We start from the raw sequence: 14,821 nt of genomic DNA on the forward strand, positions 1-14,821 counted from the left end.
ACGGGGACCTCCCTGAGGAGGTGCTTGATTTAATGCGCTGACATTTCGTCTGGTAATTCTTCATAACTGTTGAACAAGGCGTTCTCCATTTTCATTTTGCATAATATTATTAATTATGTAGTTGGTCCTGGCTCCCAGGGTTGAATGTCATTTCCAAGTCCACGGCCACCTTTTCAAGGAAAGCCAAATTGGCTCTGATGAACCTTAGAACTATTCAGTCCCTGGTCCTCATGTGACTCCCACCCCTGCTGCTGACAAGGCCCTCTGGCATTGGTACTGTTCAACTCCTACACATCCTGCAAAGCCCAGTTCAACACTGCCTCTATTCTGAAGACTATCTCTGGCTCCTCCAGGCAGAAGCAATGCCTCCCTCCCCTGCAGCAATAGTTGGTAGAATAGCACAATGGGCTCCAGGGCCCGATTGCCTGATTTCAAATTCTGTTCTGCCAGTTACCTACGTGACCTTAAGTAAGTCATTTAACAACTCCATGCCTCAGTCTCTTTATCTATACCATGGGTGAAATAAAAACACTTACCTTGCATGATTGTCATAAGGATTAAATGAGTAAATACATATAAAATGCTTAGAACATCGCCTGGCACACAAAAATTTTAGCTATTATCACTTGTATAGCCCTGTTATTTGAGGCGCTGTTCTGTTCTATAAAGTCACCATAAATCACCAAAAAAGTCACAATCTTCCAAGGGACAGTGAGGTGCCTGGATTTTATTCTAGTCGGTGCAGGAAACCATTTCGGGAGGGGGATGGGGCTTTCGAACCAGTGGGGGGAACATCGAAATCGCAGGATGGAGACTGGATTGCAGGAGGGATTTAAAAAAGAAAAGTGGTCATTGCTGTAGCACCTGACCCTTACAGAGCCCTCACTCCGGGGCAGCGGCCGTGTTCTCAGTCCTTCATGTGCAGTGACTCATTTAATCCGCCCAACAACCCAACGCTTAGCTCAGAGAGGTTAAGTGACCTGTGCAGGGTCACACAGCCAGGAAGCTGTCTGGAAGGCCTGTCCTTCGCTGCTCCCATCTGTGGCCACACTGAATTCCTTTACTCAACAGGTGCTAGTTGTGCCGTGCTATTTGGGCACCTGTGAGATGACACGTGGCTCACACATGGGCCTCACCTGCAGGGGCTCAAAGAGTCCTGTGGGCAGCTCAGAAATGGCCCCGCACAGAGACACCCACATCCTAATCCGCACAACCTGTGATCACGTTAGCTTACACGGCAAAAGGCACTTTGCGGGTGTCATTAAGTTAAGGATCTTGAGACAGGGAGACGGTGTGGCATCATCTGGGCCCGATGTAATCACAAAGTCCCGGTCCTTGTGAGAGAAGGCAGGAAGGCCGGAGAAAGACTGAAGGTGCCACACTGCAGGGTTTGAACGGGGAGGAGCCCCACCTGCAAGCCTTATTTATCTTGTTCGGGACCCTGGGGCCTCACAGGTGCCTAGCACTTGGTGACACACAATAAATGCTTGCTGCCTGAACCTCTCCTTCTGAGCTTGAGAGTTTTCTGTAAGAAACATCTGGGGGTAAAGTTGGAAAAGCACTTTTGAAAAGCAGAAGGCAGGCTCGAGACCGTGGCAATTAGGATTTCTTAGCACCTTAACTTAGAACTCGTCATTCACGACTCTAAGCTTGCAGAGAAAGGTGTAGGAGCAAAAGTCTAAAAACAAAGCCAGTTACTGTTACTGTCTGTTGATAATATCGTTAACACTGGTTTGTCCTGTATTTTCAATTGAAAAAGGAAATGCTAAATTTCAGTTAGAGGTTTAAAAAGTGATTATGTGTGTGTGTCTCTCTCTCTCTCTTTCTCTCTGAGATTCTTGTTATTCGAGGGGTTGTTCTGTCCCACAAAGTCACCGTAGACACTGAGTTAGTGAATTCTGAACCATTGCTCCGAAAGGGTATACAGGGTTAGGTTCCTGCCAGCCTGTAACTTAAATTTCCTGGAAACCTTTCTCCTACCTCAGATGCAAGACAGTTACTAGTTTAGTAGGTACTAGTTCCGGATAATTTTATGCAAGTGAAAATGATATGTATGTCTATTTATGCATTCCTGCTCTTTTATAAAACACACACGGTTGCATTCTGCATATGCTGGTCCGCCCTTGCGTTTTCCACGCAGCCCTGCATCCTAAAGCGCATTCTGTTGGAGCACGTATCCACCAACCTTTGTAGGGGCTGCCTCGAAATGCTATTTTTTATTTAACCAAGCCCTGTTGATTATAATTTCCAGTTGCTTCCAGACTTTAAACACACACACACACACACACACACACACACACAAAGACATATATATAATTGATCCTTGTTCAATTCACAGATTCTATATTTGCAAATTCACTGACTTGTTAAAATGTATTTTTAACCCCCAAATCAATATTCACGGCACTTCACGGAAATGCACGGAGCAGGGAAAATTTGATTCACCCAACGTACGGATTCCCAGCTGAGGCTGAACAAGGCGACACTTTGCCTTCCAGTGTCAGCTGCCATACTGTAAACAAGTGTCCTTTTCGTGGTATATTTAGTGCCACGATTTCTTGCATTTTTTGTGGCTTTTTGTTACGGATTTTGCTGTTTCAAATGTCCCCCGAGATGTGCCCACTTCAGCAGCACGTATACGAAAACGTGCCCTAAGCACAGTGCTGAAGTGCTAGCTAAGGTTTCCAAGCACAAGAAGGCTGTGCTATCTGTCACACAGAGAATATATGCTAGCTAAGCCTCATTCAGCCGTGAGTTACAGAGCTGTTGGCTGTGAGCTCCATGTTAATGAATCGACAATATATATTAAACAAATATATAACATTTATATATGATATAATACTGAAGATTCTCTGAATGATTCTAAATTGAGTTCATATCTTCTGACCATACACCCAGGTCTTCAAAGAAACAGTGACAGCAACCAAGTATGGCACCGATGTGGTTGGTGGCTTGCTAACTGTGAAATTTTAAAGTGATAGCTTAACACAAACCTCAATTTCCTTAACCATGGAGATAGCACCTACCTTGCCAGAGCTGTCAGGCAATTAGATGATGAGATTCTGCATGCAAAATGCTAGCCCGAGTCCTGGCACACAGTAAGTGCTCAATAAATGCCAGTTTTTGAAAAGGGAGGGAGGTGTGGAACACAATGCCACCAGGTATCATTAAGAGTTCAGATTTGCCCGCCTCAGCACAAGGACGTTTATCACAAATGTTTAGTGAGCATCTACTTCGTGCCAGGTATGGAGTGAGGCACTGGGGACAGTAAACAAATCAAAGATCCTCATAGGTGCTTTCTTTAGTAGATCAGATCTTTACTCCATAATAAAAACAGTAAAAGGTAGCTCCACTTACGTGCATAGAATGGACTGGTCCTCCCGATCTGCAAACACAAAGGAAAGAGAGCAGTGAATTAGAGTTAGCTCTGAGCGGAGGGTCTGGGCTTAGCTTCTGCAGGGCCCTTCCATTCTAAAGCTCCTGCACGCTGGCCCCATTGGGGGTGACAAGGGGCCAGCTGGGCTCATTGCCCAGGGCGCAGGGGCAAGGCCAAAGCCAAGAGGGCAACTCCAAAGTCCCAGAGGCAGTCCCCGAAAGATGCCGGAGCCTGACTCACCCTGGAGTGAGTGACCAGCCAGCCACACTGGCTCTGGGGATGCCCCGGGGGACCCACCCTGCCCGATTAAGTCATGCACAGAACACAGACAGACTGGGGTCCCACTTGGCTGTGCGTCAGCCCTGTGGCCTTGGCCAAATATTCTTAAACTTCTCCGTGCCTCAGTTTCTTCATCTGTAATACGGTGTAGTGAACATTTTTGGTTTTTGAAAATCCAGCATCTGTTCCCTCTTCTTCCAGGAAGTGCATCCTGTGTCCCTTTGGGAGGTTTTCCCTGTCTCAGCCCTGCCATCACACATGATCTTGGTGGCACTGCCCCACAAACTCCCCCAGCCCGCACTGAAGAGGTAAGAACGTGCCCCAGGCAGCATCAGTTGGACTCTCTGGCCAAACCTCCAAGCCCAGTGGAGGACAGCGAAGCACAGCAGGTAGACAGAGCCCTAAGGGTCACTACTTCCTGCCCCCAGGCCCATGCAGCCCCAGTTTCTGTCATTCTCCCAGCCTGATTCCCCAGTCCTCCCACTTCATCTGTGAGCTCCTCCATGCTCCTCCACAAATTCCCTTCCTGTACTAGATGACAGAGGCGGTCTCTGTTGCTTACCACCAGAGAAACCTGGAAGACACAGAGAGCATCGTGAGATTAAATGTGATTATGCAGATGTTACTGATCACCTATTCTTAAAGTGGCCTCAGAGGGTGGAGCCAGCTTCTGGAGCCCATTTCCTGTCCTACAAGGGACACGGGAATGGTTACCAACACTTTCAACCATGAGCCAATAACAGAGAAATCAGAGCACAGTATCCGCTGGTGGGCGAGGACAGAATGGCAAGAATTTCCTAAATCCACTCCCTGGCTCCAGCTCTGCCATCACAATGCTCAGCCCTCATAAGCCTCATTTTATCAAAGATCTCCCAGGGTTGGTTTAACATCATATCTGTAGTACCTGGCACATAGTAGGTGCTCAGTTATATTTATTGAATGGATAGAAGGAAGGATGGATAGGAGGATGGATGGATGGAAGGATGGATGGATGGGAGGATGGATGGACGGATGGGAGGATGGAGGGAGGGGAGGATGAAAGGATGGATGGATGGGAAGATGGATGGATGAAAGGATGGATGGATGGATGGGAGGGTGGATGGATGGGAGGATGGGAGGACGGATGGATGGGAGGATGGGAGGACGGATGGATGGATGGATGGGAGGATGGGAGGATGGATGGATGGGAGGGTGGATGGATGGGAGGATGGGATGGGAGGACGGATGGATGGGAGGATGGGAGGATGGATGGATGGATGGATGGATGGGAGGATGGGAGGATGGATGAGAGGATGGATGGGAGGATGGAGGGCTGGGAGGATGGATGGATGGATGGGAGGATGAAAGGATGGATGGATGGACAGATGGGAAGATGGATGGATGGGAAGATGGTTGGATGGTTGGATGGGAGGATGGGAAGATGGATGGGAAGATGGATGGATGGATGAAAAGATGGATGGATGGGACCGAAGAAGGCCATACCTGTGTATCACTGGGGACCAGAGAGAACAACAGTGACCATGTGTAGAGGTGGGGGGATTTACATACTGTGGAGAGGATCTGGCCCACCCAGGGCACGATGAGCAAGATGACTGGGCCAGCTTCATGGATCCCATGCCTACTTCCACTCCCTCCTCTCTCTCTTCCCTCAGGTTACAAATGGATGCCCAGGGGCCTGGTTAAGCCAAACCCTCAAGACAAAAGGCGGAAGAGCCAGAAGGATATTTAGTTCATCTTCCTCACTCACTTTTTCACATCAAGGTGGTAGCAGGGGCCAGAGCTGCCCTCAGGTGCCGCGCTCAGGGGTGTGGGAGGCTCCAACTCTGGCTAGCCTGACCTCTGAGCCGAGTGCCCAGGGGAAGCTTTTGAGGGATGAAAGGCCACCAGATTGTGTGGGGCAGAATGAGGGCATGTCCTCCCTTGGCATCAGGACCCTCCCTTACCCTGCAGTCCTGTCTTCCAGGCCAGCTACACTGATCCCTTCAGGGACTCCTGGGCTGCTCTGCAACCCTCGAGAATGCATCTGAGACACCCAAACATGTGCCCAGAGACAGATACTCAAGTTGTTCCCTGCAACAGTGTCTGCAACAGCAAAAGACTAGAAACAAGCCACTGAACCAGTCCCGCCACTGAAGGCCACTCAGGTCAATCCTGGGGTTTCGATTACGGTGTGGCCCTAAGACAGCACGTTAGGCAGCCATTGAAAAGCAGCAGGCAGAGCTTCATGGACGGATGCACAGCAATCTCTGAGACCGTTAAGCTAAAAACAAAAGGCTGGGTAATGTTTTGTTTTAAAAAGAGGGATACACACAAATGCATACACACATAAATATATGTGTACACAAATGCACACACACTCTTATGTACACACTCGTGTATGCAGCGAGTATATTGTGCAGCTGCTCAGGACGCTGCCAGCAGTGGCTGTCCCTGACCGACGGGTCTGAAGGACTGAGAGCGAGGACAGGAGAGAGACCTACTTTCATCCTGACTACTTCTCTTCTGGTTCTGTTTGTGCTATGAACACATACAACCTCTTCCTCCTCCCCCCAAAATGGTCAGTGGAACAAAATATATTGTTCTTGGTGGAATCGCCATGACCACAAAGCTTGGGGAAGAGAGAAAATAGCCACCCGGCCACAGTCCCATCAACAGCTCCTGTCCCCCAAGTGCTGGCTGCAGCCAGGCCTGTGCTGAGCTCCCCCCGAGCTGATGCGACCCACCGAATCCTCACAGCAGCCCCCAGGGTGGGCGCCAGCATCACCTCCCTCTTACAGATAAGGAAAGCAAGGCTCAGACGTGAGGCTTCTTGGCTGTGGTCACCGTGGTGGGTTGAATTGTGGCCCCTGAAAGATACATCCACTCAGAGCCCCAGAAAGTGACTTTGTTTAGAGTAAGGGTCTTGCAGATGGAATTAAGGTAAAGATCTTGAGACAAGATCATCCTGGGTAGGGTGGGACCTAAATCAATGACTGGTGTCCTTATTTATCAGAGAAAGGAGAGGGAGGTTAGAGTCACAGGGGACAATGCCGTGTGAAGAAGGTGGCAGAGACTGGAGTGATTCCCTCACAAGGCAAGGACAACAAGGATTGCTGGCAGCCACCGGAAGACGGAGGGGAGGCATGGAACAGTCTCCTTCCGAGGCCTCCGGGAGGACCAACCCTGCCAACACCTTGGTTTCAGACCTGTGGCCTCCAGAACTGTGAGAGAATAAATTCCTGTTGTCTTAAGCCACCAAGTCGGTGGTCATTTGTTACGGCAGCCGCAGGAACTAACACAGTTACACAGCTACTGAACAGCAGGCGGGGACTTGAACCTGTGGCCTGCCTGATTCCAAAGACCATGCTTTTTGCCAATGGGTTATTTTGCCTTCCTCAGATAACCTACACTCACGTGCTGGGGGGACTTCCTCCTAGGATAAAAACTGATTGAGGCAGGGCAGGGTGCAAGATGGAGGGAGAGAGGACCAGGCACGCTGTGGTTAGGACCGAGGCAGAAACAGAACCTCCTGGGGCTGGCCCCTGAGCAGGAGAGATTTACAGGGTCGGCCGCTGCCAGCCCCCCAGGAGGAGCGGCGGGCTCCAGGGGAAGGCTTGCGAGCTGCCGGGGCGGCTCCGTGCCGGGCGCTGCCCGGAGACCTCTGGCCTGGGACGTTCTCATCGGAAACACACCGCCTCCGAGCGTGGGAAGCTCACGGAGCGCCGGTTACCGGCAGAAGAAGGGCTCCGTGTGGGTGCTGTTTGGTGACCCACTTGCAACACCAGGCACTCTGAGATCCTGGAAGCCTGAGCCTGTGCGTGCCTCGAGAGAGCAGAGTTCTCCATGCAAAGCAGTTTTGCCGCTTCCAGGCTTTGCACAGGCTGTTTCTTCTGCCCAGGGCACCCGCCGCAACCCTGCTCCTGCCTAATCCACTCTCTTTAATTCCTTTTTTCCATTGAAGTGAAATTCACATAGCACAGATTTAACCATTTTAAAGTGAATAATTCAGTGGCATTTAGCATATTCACAACGTTGCACAACTACCACCTCTATCTAGTTCCAAAGCACTGTGTCACTCCCCAGTAGAACTGTCACTCCCCATGATCCCAGGGAGCCACCAGTTTGCTCTATGGATTTACCTATTCTAGATATTTCACATAAACGGAATCATACCACGTGTGGTCTTTTGTGCTAATTTCATTCACTTAGCATATGTTTCTGAGGTTCATCCGTGTTGCTCACCCGTGAGCTGTCAGTACTTCATTCCTTTCATGGCTGAATAATATTCCACTGTACAGACAATGGCATATCTTGTTTTTCCATTCATCTGCTGGGTTGTTTCCACCTTTTAGCTATTGTGCATAGTGATGCTATGAACATTCATATACAAGTTTTGTTTGAGTACCTGTTTTCAATTCTTTGGGTATACACCCTAACCCGTATTTGAAACATCAGTTTGGGAGTCACCTCTCCATGATATCTTCTCTGGCTCCATACTTCTCCAGAGCTGAGTCACAGGCCTTTCTATTGTATCCCCCACCTGCAGGGCTGCCATGGATGGTGGTGCAAGTTGTACACTGCACAACTCTAGGAGGAACTACTTACATTGATCATGGTAGATTTGTGTATTTATTATAATAATCTTCCAGTAGATGGAGGCAAAGGGCCTTGAGAAACGGGCGCCTTTTTCTAATTCCCTAAAGGTGCCACAAGGCCTAGTGGTGGCCCCAGCTACTGAAGTCCAAAGGTTCTATTATAGCAATTAACCTCCTTATGGTCATTACTTAACTGTCTACTTTTCAAGACATTTTGGGGGGGAAAGATACAGATTACATGGAATAGTAGTGGGCCATCTATCCACGATATGGCATGCCGTTTTTCTTTCCCATTTTGGTAAAAATTATGCTACTTTACATTATTCATAACAGTCAAAAAGTAGAAGCAACAAAAATGTCCATCCACTGGTGAGTGGATAACCAAAACGTGACATATCCGTATGATGGGATATTGTTCAACCATTAAAAGGAACAAAGTTCTGGCATGTGCTACAACATGGATGAACCTTGCAAACATTACACTGAGGGAAAGAAGCCAGACACGAAAGGTCATGTGTTGCATGATTCCATTTACATGCAACGTCCAGAACAGGCAAATCTACAGAGACAGAAAATGGATGAGTGGTTGCCTGGCACTGGGGGGTGACAATACAGAGTGACAACAAATGGGCACAAGATTTCTTTTTGGGATGCTGGATATATAAAATCAGGTCATGGTGATGGCTGCATAGCCTTGTCTATTCACTAGTAACTGGTAAATTGTACACTTAAAATGATTTAATATATGGTGTGTAAATTATACCACAAGAAAGATTTGCAAAAACGATGTTAATTTCACTCTATCTCTAAACGGTTACAGATCTGGCTTCCTACACTTCATGCGGGTCTGTTAGGTTTCCAGCAGTTACAAAACAGTTTTTGATGCCTTTCCCACGCTGTGCCTGATCCTGGGTGGCAGGAACAACCCTTGGCACACAGCAGGTGCTCAGGAAATGCTTGTCGACTTGAATTGCGGTCTCAGGGAGACCACTGAGGCAGAAGCAATGGGAAACGCGTATCTACACGTTCACGTATTCATTCAACAAACAAGTCCCGACCCCCTACTACGTGCCAGGAAACACAAAAGCCAGTCAGATCTGCTTATCCTCACTCTGGAGAAGCTCCTGACCCCCGTGAGCACTGCTGTGACGGGCACGTGCCCTGAGTGCCGGGAACGCAGAGCTGGGTTCTGACCCTCCCCGAGAGAGGCAGGAAGCCTTGACCGCGGGGGTGACCACTGTGCTGCATCAAGAGGGATGTGTGGGAAGGGACCCAGCACCAGACCCCGATGGAGATTTGCGGGGTTGGGGCCGGGGGTGGCCGCCAGCAGGGCCTCCCCCTGGCTGAGCTTCCCAGACCCGAGCCCCATCCTTCAACGTGCCTCCGTCCCCTCCTCCTCCCCAGCCCCCGCCTGGCCGGGGCGTGCAGGTCCCTCCCCCGCGCGGCCCAGGGACCGGCTATTTCGGCCCAGCCCAAACGCAAGCGGGCTCTGGCCGGGCAGCCGGCGGCCTGCAGGGTGACCATAAAAGGAGAAAAGCCAGCTGGGACGGAGCGCAGACCCGGCTCTCTGCTCCTCTCTGTCCCCTTCATGCCAGGCCGCTGTGGGACCCGGCGGGAGGGCGGCGGCCAAGCCTGCGTCCCCGCAAGGTCACCGATACCCCTGGGCCAGGGAGGCAGGAAGGACGCGGCCTCCACTGTGTGTGGAAAAGCGGCTTCCTGCTTAACGCCCCACACGAGGGGGACACCAGAGGGGTCCGGACCCGCTGTGAGGCGAATGTGAACGTGCCCACTGTCCTGGGCAGCGGGCCCCCCGGCAGATGGCCACTGACGCCTGTCGGACGTGTCCCCACCGGGCACTGTGTCCCCGTGCACTGCCCAAAGGAGTCCTCACAACGACTAGATATAGGCACAGTCCTCATCCTCATGGGACAAATGAGGAAACTGAGGCACAGAGCAATGGCAAGGAACCGCCGGGATTTGAACCCGGCTCCAGAGTCCTACACCCCTAACTCTGCAGGTCAGGACCTTTCTCCTTTTCCAGCCTTCCTCTCCCCACCCTTCCCCCCAGCAGACTTGGGTAGGAAGGGGTGCTCTGAGGGTACGTGCTGGGCCTCCACGGGCATTTTCAAAGCAAAACTGGCTGGGGGAGGGGCGTGGGGTGCAGGAAGTCCAGCACTTTCCTTCTTGGGCCTCAGCTCCTACCTTCCACGTTCTCCCTCCTTCTCTCTGCTCCAGCCCCCTTAGAGACCCCATACCAAGTTCCCCAGTTGAGCCCACATGTCACCTCCCAAGGAGGCCTCCCCGGCCCTCCCAGCCCAGGACAGGTCCCCAGAGGTAGCCCTCCCGGCTCCCCGGACCTCCCCTCTCCAGCACGGCTACTTGTGGGATGATCTGATTAACACCCAGGGCAGCATCCGGCACACAGTAGGTCCTCCTCAATCAATACTGTTGGATGAACAAGGACATGGGGGGCCAGATGCCCCCAACCCCCAGGAGGGAGGACACAGAGGGAGGAGACTGGCACATGCGTGTCTCAACAAGGAACATGTTGCCAAGCGTCAAGTAGAGTTCCCCAAGTTCGCTCCCTTAAATACATTGCTTTTTCAACTCAATATTTGTAGTTCATTTAAAAAAAATTAGTTCTCCTTTGCTCGCTCCCTTCCCTGCAAGGCACCATGGGCACCAAAGAGCTTGAGCTTTTCACGATAAATCAGAGTGCCAACCAGCTACACCCAGCGCCTCCATGAACTGGGCCAGCCAGCCAGAGCCACCATCACCCCTTGTCCCCAACCAGGCCAGACAGAGCTGAGAGCCACCGCAAAATCTCCAACAGGCAGAGAAGCAAGTGACTGCTCCCCTTCCCAGAGATGTCTGTAGGGACCCTGTCTCTGCAGCAAAACAGCTTGGAATTCGCTTCCTGGCCCCACCTCTTGGGCAAGCCGCCTTTGCCCCTTGGAGCCTGTTTCCTCACCAGGGAAGTAGATAAAAATCCAGACCTTTCAAGGGCATGAAAATGATTTAATGAGACTGGATTCAGAAAGACCTTAAAATTGTCCACAGTATACTTAAGAGCTCAATAATTGCAGTTATCATCTTTATCATCATCATCATCCTCATCTAAAATAGTGATCCAATAAAGTGATTCCAGACAGCAGTGATTCTGAATTGGGAGGAGAGTGCATTAGGCCAAGTTCAACCCCTTTCTAATTATAAGGTGCTACGGTCAGAATGTTTGTGTCTCCTCCAAATTCGTATGTTGAAATCCTCACGAGCAAGGTGTTGGTATTAGGAGGTGATTAGGCCACAGGGGCTCCATCCTCAAAAGTGGGATTAGTGCCCTTAGGAAAGAGACCCCGGAGAGTAGCTAGTCCCCTCCCCTGTGTGAGGACACAGAGAGAAAACACCATCTATGAACCAGGAGGTGGGTCCTCACCAGACACCGAACCTGCTGGCACCTTGATCGTGGACTTCCCAGCCTCTAGAACCGGGAGCAACAGGTTTCTGTTGTGCACGAGCCACCCAGTCTGTGGGATTCTGTTACAGCGGCCTGAACGGGCTGAGACATAAGGCCTAAGCTAGTCAATTACTCTTTGGGGGCCTCGGTTTCCTCTTCTGTTATCTGGGGACAGCAGTCCTACACTGTCCACCGCACCACCATGGAGGGAAGACAGACGTTACGAGGGGGCAGCCTCGGGGGTGTGGGGTGGGCCGACCACAGACAGAGGATGCCACTGAGCGTGTCACTTGTGAAGTCGAGAACACGGCTTGGATGGCCTCACCCCAGGCCTGTTTTAAGCTTGGAGAGGGCTCAAGCTAAGAGCCCCAGCTGGTGAAGGCTGGCTGGTGTTTCTTTTTCAGTCCCCTGAGTGTGGCCATTTGGTGCTAACAAGGTGAAGATAAAACACTATCTTGCCGGGGGCAAGTGCACACACTCTTGTCTGAGGGCCCCTCTCAGCACGTCACAGTGAAACCTTATCTGCCTTCCGTGGCCCTCCCCCACCCCGGGGACCCAGAGAGGGGACAGGGAAGATCCCAAGTGGCTCTTGTCTGGGAGGCATTAGTGGTGCTTTCCTCACATTCATCACGTTCATTTACCGAATCCAACTCCAGCCTCCCAAGCTCCGAACCGTCAACACCCCGAGATGTGAGCAGACAGACCCGCGGGAGCAGGGGCAAGCCGGGCGGCACTCAGTGCCCGGCGAGGCTTAGGCTTCGTCGTCAGATACCCCAAGTTCACACCCAGCTCTGACACTTATCGGACCTTCAGCAAGTTCTCCAATTCTCCAGGCCTCAGTTTCCCCAGCTATAAAGGGAGCTAATAATATTAAGAGCACCCACCCTAGTGCTGAGTTCCCCAGCAAGCCATGTAAGCACGTGCTCAGGGCTGCACACCTGCACGGGCACACACACGAGGGAAGGATTCTACATTCTCCATTGCATAAAAACCACCAAGGGGAACATGATGGGAAAAATCAAAACTCTGCCAGCCCTTGCTTCCTTTATCATTTAATATTATCTTTATTTTGGGTGAACAATAGTTTGGGGGCATAATTTTAAATGTCCTAATCTGGTCCTGCCCACCTCAGAGGTTTCTGGTAGGATTCATTGAGACTATTCCTGTATGATAAAAATCTACAATCATCATCATCATTTCTTTGGAAAAGAAGGCATGAGAGTATTCCCGTGAGAGGACGGTGGGTTGAGCACATGTATGAGCGCTCTTCCGTCCCCAAACCTTACTAAAATAATAGTAAAAGGCTTTTTCAAAACTATATGAACCAGTTTGAAAAGAACGACAGAGGAGAGAACAGCACCGTCACCAGAAGACAGGCCAAGCGATGACAGTACCAAGAAAAAAGTCTAAGTCAGCAGCAGAGAAAGCTGAGAAACAACCTAATTTTACCAGAGAATGCCCCATTTCTACCCCAAACGTTAGAAATTGGAAGCATCAGAAGCCTCTGGAAGAGGGGGCTCAAGGAGGAGGGAGAAACATAAGGATTGGGTCAAAGTCCATTTGCGAAGCTGCCAGACACCCCAGCTACCTTCTACACTCCCTGAAGCCACGCGCCTGCCCTCCCACACCCCACAGGAGGTCGTGGGTTTATTCTCTAGCGGGGGCTGAACAGAGGGTCGCAGTCCTGGGGGACAGCAGGGGCCAGGCTGAAAGAAGGAAGGTAATGTGCAAATATCATCCTGAAGTTTGAAATCTTCAGCCTCTTTTCCGCTAGACCCTCAAAATGATGCTAGACAGATTTTTCACCTCCAGGCAGAAGATCGGATAAGGCTTCTTTGAAAAATCAGATCAATCCAAGGAAAGAAGACTTGAAGACATCGGAAGTGCCCCAGTGGAGCAGTCCAGCTCCTCTAGACTAAAGCCAAGGTCACTGTCACCATCAGCGGCCCCTCCTGCAAGCACCAAGCTCTTGGCCGCTCTTTGGTACCCCGTGCACGAAAGCATTCCAGACGAATGACAAGCAAGACTCTCTGGACATCTGAAGAAAGCCACTAGTATGACAGAAGTTAAAATAAACAAATAGGAAAATATGCATCTTAGAGGAAATCGAGATTATGTGTGAAGTTTCTTCTAAGAATCAGGATATCACATCCATAGAAATAGAATTTTATAAGAAAGAAACATTTAGAAAACAAAATAGAGTTCTTGAAAACTGGGGGGAAAAAAGATACCAGACATTAAAAACTCTATGGAAGGATTAGAAAATAAAGTTGAGGTAAGTGACCAGAAAATAGGGGAAAAAATTAAGGAGATGGAAAAGATACAGAGATGAAAATTACAGGCCCAGTCCAGGAGTTCCATAGTGGAAACAAGAAGACTGTTAGAAAAATAGGACAGAGAACACAGAGAGAAAGAAAACGTCAAAGATTTCCCAGAATTTAAGGACACAAGCATATGGACAAAAAGGGAAACAGACCCCTGGAAAGTTCCGTTATCACGAACAGGGGATAAAGCTTCCAGAGGAGGAGAAAAGACAACAACTCGTGGCATACAAAGGAGCAAGAATCAGACTGGGTTTTATCTTCTCGAAAATGAAACTGAAGCCACAAGTCAGCAAAGCAATGCCTTAAAAACATTCCAGGCACGCCCAGCTAAACCCTCCTTGAAGTATTAGAGAAGTATCCAGTCTTTCAGACATGCAAGAGCTCACTACATCAAGATCACACACATCCTTTTTTCAGAAGCTACTGGAGAAGGTGCTTCATTTAAATAGGAGAGTAAACCGAGAAAAAGGAAGACATGAAAACTAGGACACAAGGGATGAGAGCATGGACGGGAGTTCCAAGGATGAGCAGGAAGACCGCAGATGACAGCTGCCAGTCACAGCCAAGGTCAGGGCAGGTCAGAAGGCTCCAGCAGGGATCACCTTCAAGGACAGGATGTCAGTACGACCCCCAATACGTGTCTGAACATATTAAGAGGAAATCAACACATTGGAGAAGGAGAATTTGGGGCAGGATTAGTGACTAAGTACATAGAAAACTGGGTTGGGGTTGAAACAAAGGTGACTGCTAGTTCCAGGAGAAACGACGAGTCACACAGGAAAAGTAATCAGAGGACAGTTCAGAGCTCAGCTTT

The 14,821-nt window shown here is 50.0% G+C and overlaps 1 protein-coding gene across 5 annotated transcripts in view; it reads right to left on the reverse strand.

Moving 5' to 3' along the window:
* MYH11 (myosin heavy chain 11) overlaps nucleotides 1-14,821 on the reverse strand; it is a 100,846-nt gene that overhangs the window by 57,671 nt on the left and 28,354 nt on the right. For all 5 annotated transcript variants that reach the window (XM_045542667.1, XM_045542668.1, XM_045542672.1 and 2 more), the window contains exon 4: nucleotides 3,358-3,385. In XM_045542667.1, coding sequence (XP_045398623.1) covers nucleotides 3,358-3,385 — 28 coding nt within the window. The remainder of the gene's footprint in view (nucleotides 1-3,357; nucleotides 3,386-14,821) is intronic.

This window comes from Lemur catta, chromosome 2 (assembly GCF_020740605.2).
Source record: "Lemur catta isolate mLemCat1 chromosome 2, mLemCat1.pri, whole genome shotgun sequence".
Classification (NCBI taxonomy): domain Eukaryota; kingdom Metazoa; phylum Chordata; class Mammalia; order Primates; family Lemuridae; genus Lemur; species Lemur catta.